Raw genomic sequence first — 21,257 nt, 5'->3', positions numbered from 1 at the left:
TCTTCCTTCCTGTAAACACTGCAAAACTTTCTTAGTCTGGACTGTCCTATCTTCGCTGTCACAAAGGCTTTATCCCTCAGTACCTAGATGTGTGCGTGCTTTTGAGTCTGCTCTGTTAGTCAGATGATGTCTTTGGCAGTTGTGTCTGACCATGGCCTTGCACTGTATGTAACAGGAGTCGCTGGAGCTCTGGCGTGAATGGAGGCAGTGGAGGAGGTGGAAGTGGAGGAGGAGCAGGGGGAGGTGGAGCTGGAGGTGGCAGCAGTGGAGGAGGAGGGGGCGGAGGTGGAGGCGGAAGTGGAGGTACGTCTGGCAGGTCATCAACAGCAGCTCGCGACTCCCGTCGCCAGACCAGGGTGATCCGTACAGGGAGGGATCGTGGATCAGGCCTGCTAGGTAGCCAGCCTCAGCCAGTCATACCAGCTTCAGTCATCCCTGAAGAGCTTATTACTCAGGTACAAACTTCTCAGCATGAATACAGTTTTTTTTTTTCCAAAACAGCGAGTTGTACAGTTCACACTGCACATTTCCTTGCTAATCTGCAGTCACAAGAGGGTAAAAATAAATGTGTTCTCTACTTCCCCAGGCCCAGGTAGTGCTTCAGGGGAAGTCCAGGAGTGTGATAATTAGGGAACTCCAGAGGACCAACCTGGATGTCAACCTCGCCGTCAACAACCTACTGAGCCGGGATGATGAAGATGGAGATGATGGAGACGACACAGCCAGCGAGTCCTACCTCCCTGGAGGTTTGTCCAAAAAAAGAAACAAAACATGGAAGCAGACAGGACAACACAATAACAAGTGATGTTATTGTTTTTTTCAACAAGAGATGATTTCTATTCACGACATCACTGTTGAAGATTGGAGTTCAGGCTTAGCTGCAGTTCAACATAGTATAATACAAATCAGCTTGTGGGGAAGAGCAATGCAGTATTCGAATGAATTCATTATGGTCATTGTAATGGTTTAGACTATTATTTGATTATTTGTCATATATATAGAAAACATGTTTTTTTTTTTTCTTAAACATTGTATTCTTTTCTGCCTGTCCTGTGCAGAGGACCTGATGTCCCTGTTGGATGCTGACATTCACTCGGCTCATCCCAGTGTGATTATTGATGCCGATGCTATGTTCTCTGAGGACATCAGCTACTTTGGCTACCCCTCTTTTAGACGCTCCTCACTGTCTCGCCTGGGATCCTCCAGAGGTAACTCAACAACTCACTTCTGACTAGTAAAGGAAAGGCAGGGTGGAAGAAAGGCTTTGGTGGCAACAGTGGTGATGGCTTTTGTTGTGGGGATGGAGTTTTAATAGCTTATTAAAGACAAGTTATACAGCACAGAAGCTGGAAAAGCAAGGCAATGTTGTCATTATTGTCTTGAGAAAAAATTGTAAGAATAAACCTATTGCCTTTAGCTTAAGATTTGAATAAGACAAAAATGATCTAACAGGTTAAACAGTTTTCAACTGTTGACAACTGTGGGGAAATTGTAAAGAAGAAACAATTATAAGATGAGAAAATATTTTCCTCTGCTAAATGTATACTTAATCTGGTATAGGTTTGACACAAATGACTTTGAAATTAAATGGTTTTAGCTTGTTTGTTCAGAGAATTTTCTCTTCAGTCTGTTCAGCTTGATTTGTAATATGGGTGTTTGGTGTCACAGGCTATAAATGTTTGGTGTTGTATGCTGCATGGCTGTAGTACATACTGTGAGCTCTCTGAGAAAGGCCCGCTAGGCCCACCTGTCTTAACAGGGACCCTTTAAGGCAGTCTATTCTAAAAACCTACCTAGCCCACTTTTAGCCCATATGCATGCTTTCTTTCTTTCTGCCTATCCACTTCCCCTTCTACCTCGCATTTTAACATATGAGCGTGCAAACTGACTCACCCACCAGTATAATTTAGACCCACTCAATCTTCAGTACTGCAATTTTGATTTACATTCCAGTGATTCTAAAGAATCTCTTTCTCTCTCTATTCTTAAAACTATGTTGACGGGTCTTTCCCAGAGAGTGGCTTACTTCTATCCCACTGGTGTGACCTTATTGCATACCAGTTCTCCTTCTTCCCTTAGAGCGCGACTCAGAGCTGTTGCGTGAGCGTGAGTCTGTATTGAGGTTACGCGAGCGCCGGTGGCTGGATGGGGCCTCGTTCGACACAGAGCGAGGCTCCACCAGCCGTGAGGGCGAGCCCAGCTTGGACAAGAAGAGCATCCCGGTCCAGAGCCCTGTCTCCTTGGGAGAGGAGCTCCAGTGGTGGCCTGACAAGGTAGGAGGAGCACAAAAGGAGCTCATGATTTAAGTTTATTATAAGAAAGAAATACAAACCTGCACTATGACACTGCAAGCGGCGTTTCAGTCTGTTCTATTTCCTTTGATCATCTTGAGGTGTCTCTACAACTTGATTGGTGTCCACTAGTAGTAAATCGATTCATAGGAGAATCAAGTTAAGTCTTGTTTTACCTGACATAAGCTGAGATGTCTAATTTCTTTTCCTCCAGGATGGTGTGAAGTTTGTGAGCATTGGAGCCATGTTCTCAGAGCTGGTGGCTGTCAGCTCCAAAGGAGAGCTGTATCAATGGAAGTGGAGTGAACCTGAACCCTACAGGAATGCACAGGTGGAGAATTCAACCTATGCATATTTTTAGCAAAATACAATATGCAGCTATCTGGTATTGTTGCATGCTTAATGGCTAGATAATACTGATAGTTTAATTACATGTTGAAGTAATATCACTAATGTGTCTGTCATTTGTTCCATCAGAATCCCTCTGTTCATCACCCACGTGTATCCTTCCTGGGCCTGGCCAATGAGAAGATCACCTTATTGTCTGCCAATAGCATCAGAGCCACCGTAGCTACAGAGACCAACAAGGTAGATGATTGCTCCTCCTGACATAAGAACGTGTGTTCTCTACTTTGTTTATGCTAACAGAACTTGACCACGTGATAGCTAAAGAAATGTCTCTATATTTACTCATCAGACATCCTCATTAACTCAAGTTTGTGTGTGTTTGGTATAGGTGGCAACCTGGGTGGACGACACACTGAGCACAGTTGCCTCTAAGCTGGAGCACAGTGCTCAGGCCTTCCCTGAGCTGCAGGGGGAACGTATGGTGTCACTGCACTGCTGTGCTCTCTACACGTGTGCACAGCTGGAGAATAGCCTCTACTGGTGGTAAGAATTTTTTTTTCATGAAACTACACTGAATAAAAATAATGTTTTAAAAAGTAACATTGCCTCTTAAAGTGTCTATGCAAAACCGTTTACAAAAGTGTTATTGATGGACAAAGAATGTTGTGTTTATTAAACCGTGACATTAAACAATGATTCCAGATTGATTTCTATGTTAATTCAATGTGAGAATGGTATAGGTCAGGAAAGGTCAGTGAAGTTCTGACACTTCTCTGTTTGCATCTGTCTGCAGGGGTGTTGTGCCTTTTAGTCAACGGAAGAAGATGCTTGAAAAGGCCAGAGCCAAGAACAAAAAGCCAAAGTCCAGCGCTGGCATCTCCTCGATACCAAACATCACCGTGGGAACACAGGCAAGAGAGAACTTTGCAATTTTATTGTTTAAAATGTTGTTTGTTTGAGCATTATTGAGCGTTATTATCATATATGACAGAGGTAGACCAAGTTCCTTTTATAATCTGACCTTCCGTTTTAAATGTGTTTTATAACTTGGAATCCTGGTATGAGCTGAATATAAGCCCTGCAGTTTGTTTAAAATAAATTTACTGGTTCCTTCCTTAGGTGTGCTTGAGGAATAACCCCCTCTACCATGCCGGTGCAGTGGCCTTTTCTGTCAGTGCTGGGATTCCCAAAGTGGGCGTTCTGTTGGAGTCTGTCTGGAACATGAATGACAGTTGCAGGTTCCAGTTGCGCTCACCAGAGAGCCTCAAGAACATGGAGAAGACCACTAAGACCCAGGAAATCAAGTCAGTTTCATTTTAATTTTCCATTTGCATGTGAAAAATCTTCCATAATTTAATTTTAGTACACATTTAACCACAATTAAAAGGCATATACTTCAGTCCCTGTGGGTATAGAATGTAATATGCAACATAAGTAAACTCACTTTCTTGGTCTTAATTCATAGGACGGAAAGCAAGCCTGAGCTGGTGAAGACTGAGATGGGTCCTCCTCCCTCCCCAGCATCTACCTGCAGTGATACCTCTTCTATTGCTAGCAGTGCCTCACTGCCCTACAGTATGTCAGCTTCTCTCTTGCTGTCTCTCCCTCTTAACCTCTAGCTCTCAGAACAACACTCAAGTCTTGCCTTTCCTCTCTATCTTCCAGGCACAGAACCAATTTCTTCCTCACTCTGTGCTCTCATTAGTCCTTTGACTTTGAAACAGATGGTGCGCAGGCTTTTATCAGCAATTTCTTTTCCCTGACTGTTTTCCTGTGAAGGAATATGGCCAGCCAACAGTATATGCTGTGGTTTATTTGGTTGCCTTTTACGTCCTCTCATCATAAACCATACAGCTAGCTATCAGTTTTGATAATTCATTTTCCACATTAGTTTTTATCACCTGGTCAGGAGTATATTTTACTGTCCCAATCAGGAGTATCAAGTTTGAAAAGTTTGAATATGCTTATGTTTAGCCATTGTTAATTTCAAAGTTAATGTACTTGAATTGAATTATACTCCCTGAAAATGTCTTGCATTTCAACATAAACAAGTGCTTAATCTACACAGTCACTCATATAAACCAAAAATGTTTTAATATTTGAGATTATACAGTCTCAACTTATTTGTTTATTGTCTGAAATTAGCAGACATTAATAATGTTGATCAAAGCATACAGTCAAAGTTAAACAACATCAACAGCTGGTAAAAGAAGCAAAGTGTCAATATAAATGATTGCTGATTTAGATGGTTCAGTAAACCATTGGTTTAGGTACATTGGAATATGCTTGACTTTTACTCTTAAAAAGCTGTCTGAACAATGCATTTACAATACAATGATAAAAAATGATTTGAATGTCCTTTGATCAAGGGGCTAAAAGTTACCATGCTCTCCTACTTGCAGAGCGAAGGCGTTCTACCCCGGCTCCCAAAGAGGAAGAGAAGGTGAATGAGGAGCAGTGGCCTCTCAGGGAGGTGGTGTTTGTGGAGGACGTTAAAAATGTCCCGGTGGGAAAGGTGGGTGCATCTGAAATGTGGCAATACACAGAAGCTCTGCATATGCAAATGTTTTACTTGGAATTATAAGTTATCTTTGCTGACTTTCAGATCCTTCAATCAATCAATCATTTGTCCCAGGTTTGTCACAATTTGACACCTTGTTGCCTTCATACTATGTTCTAGGTGCTGAAAGTGGATGGCGCGTATGTTGCTGTGAAGTTTCCAGGGACATCCAGCAGCATGAGCAACCAAAGCACTGCTGCTCCCACTGACTCAGATCCATCATCACTGTTGCAGGACTGTAGGCTCCTCCGAATAGATGAGCTGCAGGTATGGACACTAATTAACTAACTAAACACTAATGCATCTCTGTAGGTGTGAGTGTCTCTCTTCATGACATTCATATTCGCTTTTTGTCTTCTTGAATCTCTTCCTGACAGGTGGTCAAAACTGGTGGGACTCCTAAAGTTCCCGATTGTTTTCAGCGCACACCTAAAAAGCTCTGTATCCCAGAAAAGGCGGAGATTCTGGCTGTAAATGTTGACTCCAAAGGTGAGTCTTTTGTATAAAATTAGCATACTATATCAGTATTTTTGTTTTGTACTTAGAATTTTTCTCGAGGTTTGTTTCCAATCCTTAAATATCTCTTCTTCCAGGAGTCCACGCAGTGCTGAAAACCGGTAACTGGGTAAGGTACTGCATCTTTGACTTGGCCACAGGCAAAGCCGAACAGGAGAATAACTTTCCCACCAGTAACCTGGCCTTCCTGGGCCAGAGTGAGCGCAATGTGGCCATCTTTACTGCAGGACAGGTAAGATAATCTCCCAAATAAGTTATGTTCTTTTACATTTGCCCCACTATATACAAATCTTAAATGTTTTAAAAAATTGTATTCCAGGAATCTCCCATCATCCTTCGAGATGGAAATGGCACAATCTACCCCATGGCCAAAGACTGCATGGGTGGAATTCGCGATCCTGATTGGTTGGATCTGCCACCCATCAACAGCCTGGGAATGGGGGTGCACTCTCTGGCCAATCTCCCCTCCAACTCAACAATTAAAAAGAAAGCTGCTATTATTATTATGGCTGTCGAGGTAAAAAATGATCTTATAAATACAATGTAAGAAATTAACAAGTAGATTTGTATAGTGATATTTTGTGCCCTTAAATCTGAGTTCTCAGTTAGTTTTAATGTTGTGGTTTCTATACCCATAAATCTGTCTGGAAGACCAAAAAGCAATGCTGCCAAAGTCACAGTGAAACATCAATAACATCTAAATGAGTGATCATAATCAGTACTCACTCATCGTCTTTGTGTCTTTCAGAAACAGACGCTGATGCAGCATGTGCTGCGTTGTGACTATGAGGCGTGTCGGCAGTACCTAGTGAATCTTGAGCAGGCTTTTTTGTTGGATCAGGGCAGTCAGGCCCTGGGAGCACTTCTGGATCATCGATGTGATGGAAACCGCAACATCCTCCATGCTGCTGTGTCTGTCTGCTTCCCTGTTAGTAACAAGGAGACCAAAGAGGAGGAAGGTAAACTGGTGCTTCAGAGCAGGCGTTCTCAACCTTTTCTACTTAGAGTCCCACCTGTTTATACTGTATTTAGAACGACCAGGACCAGGGCCCATAAACAAACATCCCAAATAATATTGGGTAATGTATCATAGTACTAATACTCTAACCCTAATATTAAAATTAAACCGCTCATCCCACAAAAATCAACCAACACACATAGTGCTGAACAACTACAACAATGGAGAAGAAATAAATACTGCTGGCCACAAAGACTGTTGGCGGGTGCCTGCCATCCAGAGCAAGTGGTCTACCTTGTGCCAACATTTTTACATCCGTTAAAATATAATATCATATGAGCTGTGTCTCACCCCTGTTATACAGGCGAGTGCCCCCAAATACATACATACTATAAAAACAAACCGTTCTTTAAAATCGTGAAGGTGTGCCAGAAGTCAACATAAAACCATAAAAGGGATTTATTAAATAAGTTAGTCAAAGATAGGCCTTTCTTTTTTTCAGAAGTAGTAAACTGGCTTTCCACTGGGTGTCTTTGGGTGATGTGTTGTCACCTTCATTGACAACCATGGTTAATGTAAACCGCACAATACATTTTTGTTGAAATAGTGCTTTTGTTGCAGTTTCTTTTTAACTTCATGGCCTTTTCCATTATTTGCCACACCACAGCCTCCAATTTAGCTCATCTGTCAACAAACTGAGCGCATTAGACGAGCGTCTCACTAGCTTCAGTTTGAAAATATTTTGCAGCCCACACAGAGGCCCCAACCCAGTTTGGGTTTCTTTCTAATGTCTCTCAGTCTTCTCTGACTTCTTCTTTTATTACAAAATGTAAAATGATTAAAAAAAGGTGGAAGGAAATTACTTTTTTCGCAACATGCAGTTCTAGTTTGGAGTCAGCCTCTGTATCCGTTTAATTGCCTATTTCCCCAAGACACTTCTCCATGCTAAGTGACTGTGCTGTTTCATTTCAGAAGCTGAAAGGTCGGAGAGAAACACATTTGCAGAGCGTCTATCTGCCGTGGAGGCAATTGCCAATGCCATCTCTGTGGTTTCAAGCAACAGTTCTGGGAATAGGACTGGCTCCTCCAGCAGCAGAGGGTAAATAACAAGTTATTCGTTTTTGTACGACACAGAACATGTGCGGTGTCATTTCGAGTACACAAGGCTCCCTATAAAGGAACCTTTTTGCATCCAATGTCATATGAAAGCAGCATAAGCAATACTGTTGGCTTTAATTTCAGCACCTTGTTTGATTTTGTGTGTTTTCACCAGGCTTCGTCTGAGGGAGATGATGCGACGGTCCCTCAGAGCAGCAGGGCTCGGCCGTCACGAGTCTGGCCCGTCATCCAGCGACCACCAGGACCCTGTGTCACCACCCATTGCCCCACCCAGTTGGGTCCCTGACCCCCCACCCATGGACCCGGGTTAGTTCATCTGTACAAGATTGTATAATTAAGTTTATCTTTGTCTGATCTTTAGAGCCTTTTCAGACATACAATATAGCTGCAGAAAAAAATAATTTAAATGAGACAGTGGAGGTATCGCTGCATGATTCCAGCCAAAAACTTCATCCTCCAGCAATCCAAGTAATGTGTACCATGTAGCCTTTTCTTCATTTGAGATGCACCTTGTAAGCATCAAACCAGAAGGTTTGGAAGATTTCCGAAGATGTACAGTTCTGACTCAAAGGAGCTTAAACTGCCATGTTGTGTGTTGGCATTTGAGCCTTAAAACTGAATTCCTCAATTTGTATTTCATCTTCTCACTGGTGCTTTGTAACAGCCCACACACACCAGTGCAACCTCGGGCGGTCTTACACAACTGCATCAGTTGTTTGCACTTTTGAATTTAACTAACATTAATTTGTTTCAGTGACTGAATCTTCTGATTCTGATCTGCAATCTACAAAACTGTTTTTGTATTTTCTCATCAGATGGTGACATTGACTTCATTCTAGCACCAGCTGTTGGTTCACTCACCACTGCCTCCACTGGGACTAGCCAGGGACCCAGCACCTCCACCATACCAGGTACATGACACCTTCATCATAGAGGAGGAATTAGAAGGAACTCCATACTTCATACTAATTAACTGATTGTACTGTATTATGCATGGTCATTGTAATACAAGTGTAAATTAGTCAATAAGCTTTAGGGATACAAACTTCTGGGAATCATCTAAGTGGAAGCTTTTCTTAGAAATGAATGGGAATTTATGCAAATTGAGAGGAACAAATGGGAATACATGGAATTATAGTGTCCATCTGCTCAGGCTGTATGTACCAAGTAATTTGCAGATACAAGCTAACCTTGTATTATATCGTTAGCAGACTAAATCCATTAATTTGTCAAATAAGGCCATTAATTTGTCATACATGCAGTGTGAAATGAGTTGGAAAGCATGCAAGGTAACTAATGAACAAGGTTATTTGAAAATTGGAAAAAAGTGAAAAAGTGGGCTGTGTGCAAATTATTAGTATAGCATGAACAACAAGAACTTGTAAAAGAAATGCATGGTCCCAATTCAATAAAATGGGTAAATGTAAAAGCAGAACATGCCAAAATATCTAGTATTGCTTTTATGTGTCTATTTTACCTAAAATAAATTAAGAAAGATATAAATTAACTTCCCATGAACATTTACAAGAAATATTCTAACGCTTCACAGCCCTAATCAGCTGTATACTGTAAATCATGTATTAAAACTTCCTGTTCAAATGTGTTGTCTGTCATCTAATGGATTGTCCTGTCCACATGAGCAGGGCCATCCACTGAGCCATCTGTGGTTGAATCTAAAGACAGGAAGGCCAATGCCCACCTTATCCTGAAGCTGATGTGTGACAGTGTAGTCCTGAGGCCACATCTACGGGAGCTACTCTCTGCCAAGTATGATTCTTCATGATTATAAAATGCTTAAAATACACAAAATGAATGCATTTTCATTGTCCAGATGTATATGCTATTCTTTCTTTCTTTTATCTATCTGTCCTTCATGTTTCTGTTGTTGCTGTGGTTTGACAGGGATGCCCGTGGAATGACCCCATTCATGCTGGCAGTCAGTGGGAGAGCCTACCCAGCAGCCATCACTGTCCTCGAGGCATCTCAGAAAATGGCCAAGGGTAAGTTAATAAGTCATCTTCCTGCTTTCTGATGTAAACTAGTTTGTCATTTGAGGGGAGACTATTGGGATTCTAAATCTGTATTTAAATGCCTGCCTAGTATTATGCACAAATACTCAGTGAAGCTTGCATGACAGTCTTTTTGTGATTCTGATGTAATTGTAAGTGGGTTGCTAACAGCTGGAACATTGGCAGTTATCCACAAGTTATGTGAATCCTGACCTATTTAGCTACCCTGCTTATAACAGCCGACTACATGTTCTAACTGCCATTCCTCTGTTTTCATATTTTCCTCTTATTCCTCAAATGCCTAACACTGTGGGTGACCCGGGCATTGCAGAGAAGGAGGATGCAGATTCTGTGTTCATGGAAATGATTTGCCCCTCGGGGACCAACCCAGATGATTCGCCCCTCTATGTTCTCTGCTGCAACGACACCTGCAGTTTCACTTGGACTGGAGCTGAGCACATTAACCAGGTCAGCCCTAGATGATATCATTACACTAACATTTAGAGGGAAAAGCACTCATCAGAAAAGAAAAGTGCAAGACCACTCTCAAGCAGCATTCATCAGTATCTATTAAGGATGTGAGTTTTCTTTGATAATATTAATGTTTAAAAGACAGTTATGTAACTGATAGCTCCTAAAAAAAAGAGAGCAATAAAGAGTTTATTGAGTCACTGCCAACTCCTTGCTAGGCCATCTTCCATAGCTTCAGGGAGTGCTCCTATTTTCCACTGCACCAGTAACTAATGTGGTAGACAGTGTTTGTGAAGCTCTTTCATAGAAATGTTCCAACATTCAACTGAAGATTATTATATTTTTTGTCACAATGACTTTGCATTATAGGATATCTTCGAGTGTCGGACCTGTGGTTTGCTCGAATCCCTCTGCTGCTGCACTGAATGTGCAAGGGTGTGTCACAAAGGACACGACTGCAAGTAAGTCCTAGTTTTGAGTGTGGCCTGGCCCTATTAAATCACTTTCAAGGTTTCAGTCTTTTTTACCATTTTTTCCATCATCTGTATTCCACACCAGGCCGTATGCATGATTATAAATTTGCTTCTGTTCTTTCCAAGGCTGAAGAGGACCTCTCCTACTGCATACTGTGACTGTTGGGAGAAGTGTAAGTGTAAAACGCTGATTGCCGGCCAGAAGGCTGCCCGCCTGGATCTCCTGTACAGGTTGCTCACAACCACCAACCTGGTCACAACACCTAACAGCAGGTAAGAACGCTGTGTTCTCTGTACTGGCCTTTACCTCCAGTTCACCTAGAGTAGTATTCTGTCTTTTCTTATAATTGCCAGATAACATTAAACACTGGCTAAATCAGTTTAACTGTATTATTTTAACACCGGTAATAATCCATATTATGCAAGTGAGGATGAAGTTAATATTTCTGACTGATATTTATTTTCATCTGCAGGGGAGAGCATATTTTACTGTTCCTGGTGCAGACTGTTGCCAGGCAAAGTGTGGAGCACTGTCAGTACAGACCACCACGCATCAGAGAGGACCGGAACCGCAAGGCTGCAAATGCAGAAGGTAGGTTCAGGATCCTCTTCAAACATTACCTACCTTTAACCATCATTGCAGACTAAAGATATACACATTTACCAACAATCCTTTTTTGCTAACATATTTTAGTACTAATTGTGGTATAAGCTAGAGCTTTTTAAAACACCAATATTTCATCAAGGCATGTGCTATATTAAAACCTTATTAATCTTTCCACTCTTTCAGACTCTGATATGCCAGACCATGATTTAGAACCTCCTCGCTTTGCTCAGCTGGCTCTGGAGAGGGTCCTGCAGGACTGGAATGCCCTCAAGTCTATGATCATGTTTGGCTCTCAGGAGAATAAAGACCCGTGAGTATCACAGCAAAACGGCACTCCAAGCATTAAAATTTGGTTGGTAATATGAAGTTGAAAGATGAAAATGCCACACAAACATTTTGAGATCTTTTTAAATAATTTTTTTCATTTCCTAGACTTAGTGCCAGCAGCAGAATTGCCCACCTCCTGCCTGAAGAGCAGGTCTACTTGAATCAGCAGAGTGGCACCATTCGCCTTGACTGTTTCACCCACTGCCTCATTGTCAAATGTGCTCCTGACATCACTGTAAGTCCACTTAGTCTGTCTTAATCAGGTTACACACACAATATCAACTTTGGAGCAATTCTTGTTTTGGAAAACACCAAATTATACCAACTAAATATTACCAGTGGTAATGCATTTTCTTCCGTTTTTATTGTTGTTAACACACTCTTGCACGTAAGTATTTTGCTCATCGGCTTTTTTTTCTCATGTATTAGTTTATAGACACCTTACTTGGTACACTGGTAAAGGAGCTACAGAACAAGTACACTCCTGGCCGGAGAGAGGAGGCAGTCAATGTCACCAGGCGGTTCCTCCGCTCTGTTGCCCGAGTTTTTGTCATCCTCAGTGTGGAGATGGCTTCATCCAAGAAGAAAAAGTAAGAATACAGAGCCTTAAGTTTTCATCAGTACATCGGCTTAATTCTACCATGCAATGACATCAGTTTGACACTAAATGCAAACAAATGCTGATTCTGCCTTTTTCTCAATTTTTCTGTCACATAGCAACTTCATCCCGCAGCCCATTGGGAAATGTCGACGGGTTTTCCAAGCCCTACTGCCCTACGCTGTGGAGGAGCTGTGTAATGTAGCAGAGTCGCTAATTGTTCCCGTGCGAATGGGTATAGCAAGACCTACTGCCCCTTTTACTTTGGCCAGCACCAGTATTGACGCTGTTCAAGGAAGCGAGGAACTCTTCTCTGTTGAACCGCTGCCTCCAAGACCCTCACCTGACCAGTCGAGCAGGTCAGTTGGTTTTAGTGCCTTTATTTTTCTATCATGTGGACTTCCTTGGTAGCATTTGGTTTCACTCTGTTGTGGAAGATTGAAATGTATTGTATCAGTTTGTCGGGTCAGAGCTCCATGTTGTTGTGCCAAAGCAGAGATATGATGTGAATTTTTAAAAATCATTTAGTCATTCACTCGATTTTTACTTGGAGAAAAGAAACCCAAAGGATCAGAAGGAGGTTGATTTTTCTTATTCACCAAATATAATGACTTTTGGTCTTGTGCTTCATGTTTTCCAGTTCCAGCCAGACAGCTGCCTCTTATATCATCAGGAACCCCCAGCCTCGGCGCAGCAGCCAGTCTCAGCCTGTCAGAGGAAGAGATGAGGAGCAGGATGACATCGTATCAGCAGATGTGGAAGAGGTAGGGAGCCTCATTATAAAGTCATTAAGGCCATAATGAACTTTGCCTTCAAGGGAATCTATATATGTATATATATATTGTGACTAGTTTAATAAGATTTATGATGCCACCTAGAGCCAACACTGTTATTTAAACTGCAAGATGTCACTGAGATTTGGGTTAATATAATATAATATATTTTTTTCTATTAGTTGGTTGACTGTGTAATTTTACAGATGGGAATAGCTCTGTCTTGCCTCAACGTTTTCTCTTAGGATGCATTTTGTTTGTCTTTTTAGGTTGAAGTTGTAGAGGGAGTAGCCGGTGAGGAAGATCATCACGACGACCAAGAGGAACAGGGAGAGGAAAATGCTGAGGCAGAAGGGCAGCACGACGAGCACGACGAGGATGGTGAGACACGCCTGACTTTTTCTAGGAACACAAGGGAATGAGTGACACTGGAGTTGTTCATAATGTTTAGTAAATAATTACTTGAATGTAAAACCCCACCCAACAGTGAGTGAAGCATCTGTTTGTGTTTGCTTTTAGGAAGCGACATGGAGCTGGATCTGCTGGCAGCAGCTGAGACCGAGAGCGACAGTGAAAGTAACCACAGCAATCAGGATAATGCGAGCGGCCGCAGGAGTGTCGTCACAGCAGCCACTGCTGGCTCTGAAGCAGGTTGGTCAACAGCTGTTTTTAATCTTTTTATTTTAGATTTTCTTTTAAACTTCCTTCATAAAACTTTCTCCTCAGTTTCTAAGCACTGTTCTTTTTTTTCTTTTTTCTTTTTTTGAGTTTTTGGTGGAAATGCGGTCACCTTTCCTTTGACCTACAAATCTTTGTAAGGCTCCAACTGCTTACTACTTAGAATTTGCATTTCTGTCTTGCTGCACTGTGGTGTACTTTTTTCCTTGATCTGCAGACTATTTCAGTGGTTCAGCAGACTAAATCATTGGTGCTTAACAGTCAGCATTTTGAATTGTGGGGATTTATGTTTGGAGAGCTAATGATACAGCAGACAAAATGGTCCCTGGCTGAATACCCCATCTATTTCATTTGCAGGCAGTAGGGTGTCCTTGGCATTTCCTATTTTTGGTATGAGCTCCTCTTTACTTCAATGCATATACAGATGTCAGGGCAAGAGTGAATTTTCCAAGTGCATACAGTTTCCTGCTGAGAGTTCCTTCAGTTCGTCCCTTTCTCACATTTCACTGTTATTGTGTCTGCCATTTTAACTAATACTGTCACTCATCACAAGTGTAGTCTTGTTGTTCTTTCACCCAAATAACAAACTAATCAACTTGTAGCTTTTCCAAATGGTGTGATGTTTTTTCTCCTTGGTCATCTAAAATGTCTATTTTGTACTAATGATGGTGTTGTTTCATTTCCACTGAGAATATTCATATATTATATATAGAGAGAGACATCGCTGTTCTTTCTCTCAAATTAAATTTCCAATAATTTAAAAAAAAACGCAGAAATTGAAGTATTTTTCGTAAATTGATCAACAGAAAGTGCAGCTGTTGTTTTGAGTTGAAGCCTCAGTGTTTTCACTGTCATATTAGTGTTGTTTGGCCTTGTAGTGGTGTGATTCACTAACCCGCACTCCTGCTTGGATAAATCTGATGAAAAGGAGGTGAGGTGGACACAAAAGCCATTAATCTTGTTGTTTTTTTCTTTTTTCTTCACCCCTTATCCTCCTTCTCCCTAAAGGTGCCAGCAGTGTCCCTGCCTTCTTTTCAGAGGATGACTCCCAATCCAATGACTCCAGTGACTCGGACAGCAGCAGCAGTCAGAGCGACGATGTCGACCAGGAAACGTTCCTATTGGATGAGCCACTTGAAAGGACAACTAGTGCTTCACACGCCAACAGTGCAGCTCAGGCTCCTCGCTCAATGCAGTGGGCTGTTAGAAACACCCCCAGTCAGAGGGCGACAGGAAGTGCTCCCCCCAGCTCTTCGACACCAGCTGGTCAGTGGAGCCTTGTCTGTTTGTGGAATTTAATTGTAAAATGTTTTTAATGATTCCATATGACTGTCACAGAAATGGTGCATATTAATCGTGCCCATTACGATCTTTGTCCTTTTTCACAGCAAGCTCCACAGGCCTGATATATATCGACCCAACCAACTTGCGTCGCTCCAGTGCCATTAGCTCGAGTGCTGCTGCTGCAGCGGCGGCTCTGGAGGCCAGCAACTCCAGTAGCTATCTGACATCCGCCAGCAGCCTGGCGCGAGCCTACAGCATCGTCATCAGGCAGATCTCAGACCTCATGAGTCTGATTCCCAAGTACAGCCATCTAGTCTACTCACAGTACCCTGCTGCTGTAAAGCTCACCTACCAGGATGCAGTCAACCTGCAGGTAAGATGCAATGCCATTGTGTGCTGGCCAAAATACCCCACTACCCTGCCAAGGCACCAAGATAGTGAGATTTTCTGAAATAATCACTAAACAAATGTTGCATATGTTTAGATAAAAATGACAGCCATGATATGGTGATATTAGAACCTTGTCATTTACAACCCTTTAATGTTGTGAAAAACCTAAATGAAAACGGAATGCATCAGATTTAGAATTACGTTACAAAGTTTGAGTAATAGAATTTTGTTTGTAATGTAATTGATTAAATGTAGATTGCAAAGGATTTGCTTATCATTGCCTTCTGTTATTATGCATCTTCCAACTTTTTTGAAAACAGAGTTGTACCATGACCATCATTAAACTGACAGACTACAATAATTTTGTGTAAAACTCCAATTTATGCATCTTGACAGGTATTCCTTTCTCCTAGATAACTTTTAACTAGATCCCAACATTTAAGCTCTATTAAAGTGTAGCCAAGTGTAGTTTTATATAGTTCATTTAATTTAACTTATACTGTACACTTAAAAGAAATACTGTTCAATTCTTCTGAAAAGATTTAAAAAAAAAAAAAAAAAATCCCAAACTATAAAATACTTGTATTTAATTGTAATAGATGATTCACCTTGAATCAGAATATTGTTTCAGTGGATCCCTGCCAATTCCCATTCCTATTAAATAAGTTGTTGTATTACATTGTTTCCATCATGTTTGGCAGTAGACAACAACTGTCTGATCATTATAATGTTTTTAATAACAACCTGATTTGTCGAGTTGAATAAGAGTGAAATGTTTCTCATTTGTTGGACCAGAACTACGTTGAAGAAAAGCTGATTCCCACCTGGAACTGGATGGTGTCGATCATGGATTCCACTGAGGCTCAGCTGCGATATGGGTCAGCTCTGTCATCTGCTGGAGACCCGGGTCACCCCAGTCACCCGCTCCATGCCTCTCAGCACTCAGCTCGCAGGGAACGTATGACAGCCCGGGAGGAGGCCAGCCTCCGCACCCTTGAAGGACGCAGGTAAAAAATTAACAATGAATACAGTATCAAAGTCTTTACAGTCCCTACATAAGTTCAGCGTTCTCTACATGCAAAAAAAAATTCAACACTTTTATATTGTATTGGTAACTCCATTTTCCTGCATTTCTGCATTAGTAAGGTTTGTATGTCTCTTGGTATTCTTTCAGGAGAGCAGCTACCCTGCTGACAGCTCGCCAAGGCATGATGTCAGCGCGTGGTGACTTCCTGAACTACGCCTTATCACTGATGCGATCCCACAATGACGAGCACTCTGATGTGCTTCCTGTGCTTGACGTGTGCTCACTAAAACATGTGGCCTACGTTTTCCAGGCTCTTATCTACTGGATTAAGGCCATGAATCAGCAGACTACTTTGGACACCCCACAAATGGACAGAAAGAGGTAGATGAAGAAAATGAGTGAAAATGCTGACTGTATTCAAAATGTAAAAGATTTAAGTTTTGCGGCAGCATAACTGTATTTGGTTACAACCAATAATAGGAAACCTCCCACAGTTTATATATTTGCATCTGCCAGTTCTTGAATTTGTGGTTACTTTGTAAAAATATCTGCATAGAATTGTATATGAAAGCCACCAGAACAAAACCCTGTTTTCATAGATTTTTGCCTATCGTCTTGTTAGACAAAGCCAGCTGAAGAACAATATTTGTGAGTGCAAACACTTCTTTGACCACATGGAACTATGTTTAACAGTATTTGCAATCCACTTCCCATTTACAGGAATCGAGAGATTTTGGAACTGGGTTTAGACAATGAGGATTCTGAACACGAGAATGATGAGGACACCAATCAAAGTAAGCCTGATAACTTATATGTAACGACTCATTGAGTCATAAATGTCAAATTAATGATTAGTCATTTCCAATGTGTGCTGACAGAGTTATTTCTGCTTCTCCTCAGGTTCAACTCTGCAGGACAAGGATGAGGACCCAGTCCCAGCAGAAACGGGTCAGAACCACCCCTTCTTCCGGCGCTCTGACTCCATGACCTTCCTGGGTTGCATCCCACCCAACCCCTTCGATGTTCCCCTGGCTGAGGCCATCCCACTGGCAGACCAGCCCCACCTCCTGCAGGTCAGAATTGCTATTCAGTCCCTTTAGCCACTTAGACATATTGTGCAATGCATTACTTTCAGGAACATTTCTGTTTTGTGCCTTTTCAAGAATGCTTGGAAAAGACAGCCAGAAAAGACGGACCCTTTTCAGCTTAAGGCTTTTGTCTTATGCCTCGTTAAGCCAAGCTCGCATTAAATTTCCTGATATTTTGTCTTACACTACAGCATCTCTAACTAATCCAGAGAACTGCCTATCAATTTCAACCCTTTATTTCTGGATTTATCCAATTTCCAGCTTATTTGCATACAAAAGAATTTGTGTTGGGATATTAGATATTTTGCAGGTGGTTAGTTATCACCTGCAGAGGCATTTTTCTTGCAGGTTCAAATACATCCTCAACCTAGTCATTGTTTATTGCTTATCATTGTTTTGCTTTCGCCATGTGAAAGTGTCTTCCATCAGATGGACAAGCCTTTACACGCTTTTCCCTGCAATGCTACTGATTTCTTTCACAACAGAGCCAATGGCCCTGGCAACACTGGCAATAGAAATGTTTTTTATTGGTGAAAAAATATGTATTGTGTTCGTCTTCTCAACTTGTTGTTAATGCACGGTAGACTGTATTTGGGTTAACTCATACTACTACTACCATTAATGCTGCTATGTCTCAGTCAAGTAAAGTTTTATATTGAAGGGCAGTTGCAGTAAGATTACATAACTAAGCCACAACATATTAAATACTGCACCAATAACAAGTTTACGAGAGTTTATAACAGATTCCTTTATTCTTGTCTAACAGCCTAATGCCAGGAAGGAGGATCTGTTCGGTCGTCCCTCTCAGGGCTTGTACTCTTCCTCCTACATGGCAACCAAAGGCCTGGCCGAGGCAAGCACGTACAGGAACTGCCTGGAGGTAAACATGGGCTCCTCTCTACCCTCCCCCTCTCAGGTATACCACCCCTCTTCAGTGGACAAACACGCTGGCAGCTGTGTTCTAATATCCACACATAACAAACACCATGAAATAACTTTGAAATAGAAATGATCATTATTTCCTCCTCATTACTTCCAGTGGTATTTGAGAGCACTGGGGATAATAGACAGCAAGAAATAATGGATATTTTGGTTCATTTAAAGTGTGGATATTGGAACACAGCCTGTGGTCTGTGTCCCATTTCCACATTTCCATTCTTTCATCATCACACTGTCACCATGAAAGGCATCCGTTCACATTGCTAAAAAACGACTCTGAATCCCATTAAAACAGATCCTGCCCACTAAGATGTCTTACTCGGCCAACCTGAAGAATGTGATGAGTATGGAAAGTGGCCAGCGGAGCACTGAGAACCAGTCACTAGCAGAGCAGGAGATGGAGGCTTCAAAACCAGGTCCTTCACCCCATGACCTCGCTGCCCAGCTGAAGAGCAGCCTACTTGCGGAGATTGGCCTCACTGAGAGTGACGGGCCTCCACTACCATCATTCAGGTAAAACACTATGCTAATCTCAGTTTATTTCAATATGCCGATGACATGGCTCTGGTTGCTCTACTGCAGAAAGGGCATACTGAGACAGAAAGTCTATATATTTAAACATTTCAATGCAATACATTTTTGTTAGGTAAGCTTGTTAGCAAGTTTTCCTGTTGTTTTTAAATTTTATAGTAGATTAAAATATCTATAATATTTTAGTTGTTTATTTTATATGCTAATAAAATGCCTTGTGTCTGTCCAGACCTCACTGTAGTTTCATGGGGATGATGATCTCACATGACATGCTGCTGGGCCGCTGGCGTCTGTCACTGGAGCTCTTTGGTCGTGTCTTCATGGAGGATGTCGGAGCGGAGCCTGGATCGGTACATTTCTATTTATGTATTTAAATAATACTTATAGCAATTATCTTTACAGTACATTATCCCTCTTTATATACACATATAAATACTTTTCATTCCTAAACTTTTTTTTTTACTTAAATAGATTGATAGAAATTGCAATGAGCTTTAATTAGTAATGTATCAGTTAATGTGGACAAATTGCCCTGCTTACCATTACATACACTCCCAGTAGAGTGAGGAACATGTGCATCCCAGTGGAATTTTCTTTCTTACACCAAAAAATAACACCTGTGTTTGCCTTGTGTTGGTCTCATAACTATACTATACTTTTTAGCTAACAATCAGTTGAAAAAGTATAGTGCTGCAGACTAGCAACACTTATTTGATTCAATGCTTATATAAGAAAAATATTGCCTCTTTTTGGGGTGATGTTGCTTTTGACATTCATGGGCAGGGTCATAACGATTTTGTCTATTGTTTACCTCAGATCCTCACGGAGCTAGGCGGCTTTGAGGTAAAGGAATCTAAGTTCCGTCGAGAGATGGAGAAACTGAGGAATCTGCAGTCTCGGGACCTGGCCTTGGAGGTGGACCGTGATCGAGACCAGCTAATACAGCAAACCATGCGTCAGCTAAATACACACTTTGGCAGGCGCTGTACAACCACACCTATGGCTGTACACCGGGTGAAGGTCACCTTCAAAGACGAGCCGGGCGAGGGCAGCGGCGTGGCCCGCAGCTTCTACACGGCCATCGCTCTGGCCCTCCTTTCCAACGATAAGCTGCCCAATCTGGACTGTGTTCAGAGTGTCAGCAAGGGCATGCAGGCCAGCAGTACGTGTCATCACGATTACAATTCAAGTATGACAATACATAGAAACTATACTGTATTATGGAACTCATTCACTGTTGCATTCAATGGTACTTTTGTGATGCTTAAAGCAGTTATTACGAGTACAAATATTTTTTAAAAATAAATGAACACTCAAAGGTGAACCTGTTCTATTCAATGTGTATTTGTGTTTGTTTCTATAGATCTAATGCAGCGCTTGAGGAACAGAGACCGAGAAAGGGAGAGGAGAAGTGGAGGGCTTCGAGCAGGATCGCGTAGAGACCGAGACAGGTGAAATCCTACTTGATACATAGATTTCCCCGTTTTCAATAAACAAAAAGTTTGTGCTGTGTGAAACTGAGACACATCTGTGTGTCTGTGCTCTACAGAGACTCAAGGAGACAGCTGTCCATAGACACCAGGCCTTTCAGGCCTTCGTCAGAGGGAAATCCCAGTGATGAGCCTGACCCCCTGCCTGCACACAGACAAGCCCTGGGGGAAAGGCTCTACCCACGAGTTCATGCAATGCAACCGGTAATAAATTGGAATCGAGATTCTTGAGAGTACATCAACTTTTCTGACTGGCATCAAACCATTTAAGTTTTCAAACGAGTGAAAGAGCTGTTGACTAATCCACTACATCTCTATATGTCTGACTGAAACAATGGTTTCCTTCATCATACTTAGACCAGCTCTGCCTTTGTCTTCTCAGGCGTTTGCCAGTAAAATCACAGGCATGTTGCTGGAGCTGTCCCCTGCCCAGCTGCTGCTGCTGCTGGCTAGTGAGGATTCCCTCAGAGCCAGGGTGGAGGAGGCCATGGAGCTTCTGATTGCACATGGAAGGTAATCATACTGTCCTACTCTTACTGTGTGTGACACTAAAGTGCTATACAAGTAGACTGTAAATTATATCAAAATGAAATTAGTGCAGAATTTTTTTGCATTGAGAAGTTTTGTAGACTAACTTTAAATCTTCGGTCTCTGTCTCCTCCAGGGAAAATGGTGCTGACAGTATATTGGACCTAGGTCTGTTGGAGGCTCCAGAGAAAGCACAAGTAAGTCTAACATTTCTGCTTCCTCTCTGTATGGTCCCAACTTGTAGTTATTAAT

General features: G+C 41.8%; 1 protein-coding gene across 9 annotated transcripts in view; it reads left to right on the top strand.

The window, feature by feature from the left end:
- Positions 1–21,257, top strand: part of ubr5 (ubiquitin protein ligase E3 component n-recognin 5) — a 33,175-nt gene that overhangs the window by 7,207 nt on the left and 4,711 nt on the right. For 2 of the 9 annotated variants that reach the window (XM_059338977.1, XM_059338976.1), the window contains exons 6-52: positions 176–455; positions 587–746; positions 1,059–1,208; positions 2,062–2,273; positions 2,506–2,622; positions 2,769–2,879; positions 3,028–3,182; positions 3,433–3,550; positions 3,759–3,943; positions 4,105–4,214; positions 5,042–5,154; positions 5,320–5,466; positions 5,577–5,688; positions 5,793–5,947; positions 6,035–6,232; positions 6,464–6,674; positions 7,646–7,772; positions 7,947–8,098; positions 8,608–8,703; positions 9,436–9,559; positions 9,695–9,792; positions 10,133–10,269; positions 10,642–10,733; positions 10,872–11,018; positions 11,219–11,337; positions 11,536–11,662; positions 11,785–11,914; positions 12,109–12,269; positions 12,397–12,636; positions 12,918–13,041; positions 13,320–13,431; positions 13,570–13,701; positions 14,086–14,118; positions 14,737–14,994; positions 15,117–15,385; positions 16,198–16,409; positions 16,577–16,810; positions 17,150–17,223; positions 17,330–17,502; positions 18,284–18,433; positions 18,752–18,969; positions 19,217–19,337; positions 19,804–20,176; positions 20,351–20,438; positions 20,537–20,681; positions 20,860–20,990; positions 21,142–21,202. In XM_059338977.1, the coding sequence (XP_059194960.1) occupies positions 176–455; positions 587–746; positions 1,059–1,208; positions 2,062–2,273; positions 2,506–2,622; positions 2,769–2,879; positions 3,028–3,182; positions 3,433–3,550; positions 3,759–3,943; positions 4,105–4,214; positions 5,042–5,154; positions 5,320–5,466; positions 5,577–5,688; positions 5,793–5,947; positions 6,035–6,232; positions 6,464–6,674; positions 7,646–7,772; positions 7,947–8,098; positions 8,608–8,703; positions 9,436–9,559; positions 9,695–9,792; positions 10,133–10,269; positions 10,642–10,733; positions 10,872–11,018; positions 11,219–11,337; positions 11,536–11,662; positions 11,785–11,914; positions 12,109–12,269; positions 12,397–12,636; positions 12,918–13,041; positions 13,320–13,431; positions 13,570–13,701; positions 14,086–14,118; positions 14,737–14,994; positions 15,117–15,385; positions 16,198–16,409; positions 16,577–16,810; positions 17,150–17,223; positions 17,330–17,502; positions 18,284–18,433; positions 18,752–18,969; positions 19,217–19,337; positions 19,804–20,176; positions 20,351–20,438; positions 20,537–20,681; positions 20,860–20,990; positions 21,142–21,202 (7,192 nt within the window). The remainder of the gene's footprint in view (positions 1–175; positions 456–586; positions 747–1,058; positions 1,209–2,061; positions 2,274–2,505; positions 2,623–2,768; positions 2,880–3,027; positions 3,183–3,432; positions 3,551–3,758; positions 3,944–4,104; positions 4,215–5,041; positions 5,155–5,319; positions 5,467–5,576; positions 5,689–5,792; positions 5,948–6,034; positions 6,233–6,463; positions 6,675–7,645; positions 7,773–7,946; positions 8,099–8,607; positions 8,704–9,435; positions 9,560–9,694; positions 9,793–10,132; positions 10,270–10,641; positions 10,734–10,871; positions 11,019–11,218; positions 11,338–11,535; positions 11,663–11,784; positions 11,915–12,108; positions 12,270–12,396; positions 12,637–12,917; positions 13,042–13,319; positions 13,432–13,569; positions 13,702–14,085; positions 14,119–14,736; positions 14,995–15,116; positions 15,386–16,197; positions 16,410–16,576; positions 16,811–17,149; positions 17,224–17,329; positions 17,503–18,283; positions 18,434–18,751; positions 18,970–19,216; positions 19,338–19,803; positions 20,177–20,350; positions 20,439–20,536; positions 20,682–20,859; positions 20,991–21,141; positions 21,203–21,257) is intronic. The other 7 variants (XM_059338985.1, XM_059338984.1, XM_059338979.1 and 4 more) reach the window with 6 other exon arrangements.

This window comes from Centropristis striata, chromosome 8 (assembly GCF_030273125.1).
Source record: "Centropristis striata isolate RG_2023a ecotype Rhode Island chromosome 8, C.striata_1.0, whole genome shotgun sequence".
Taxonomy (NCBI): Eukaryota; Metazoa; Chordata; class Actinopteri; order Perciformes; family Serranidae; genus Centropristis; species Centropristis striata.
Note: the sequence above shows the minus strand (reverse complement) of the source record. Positions and strands in the feature narration are given on the sequence as shown.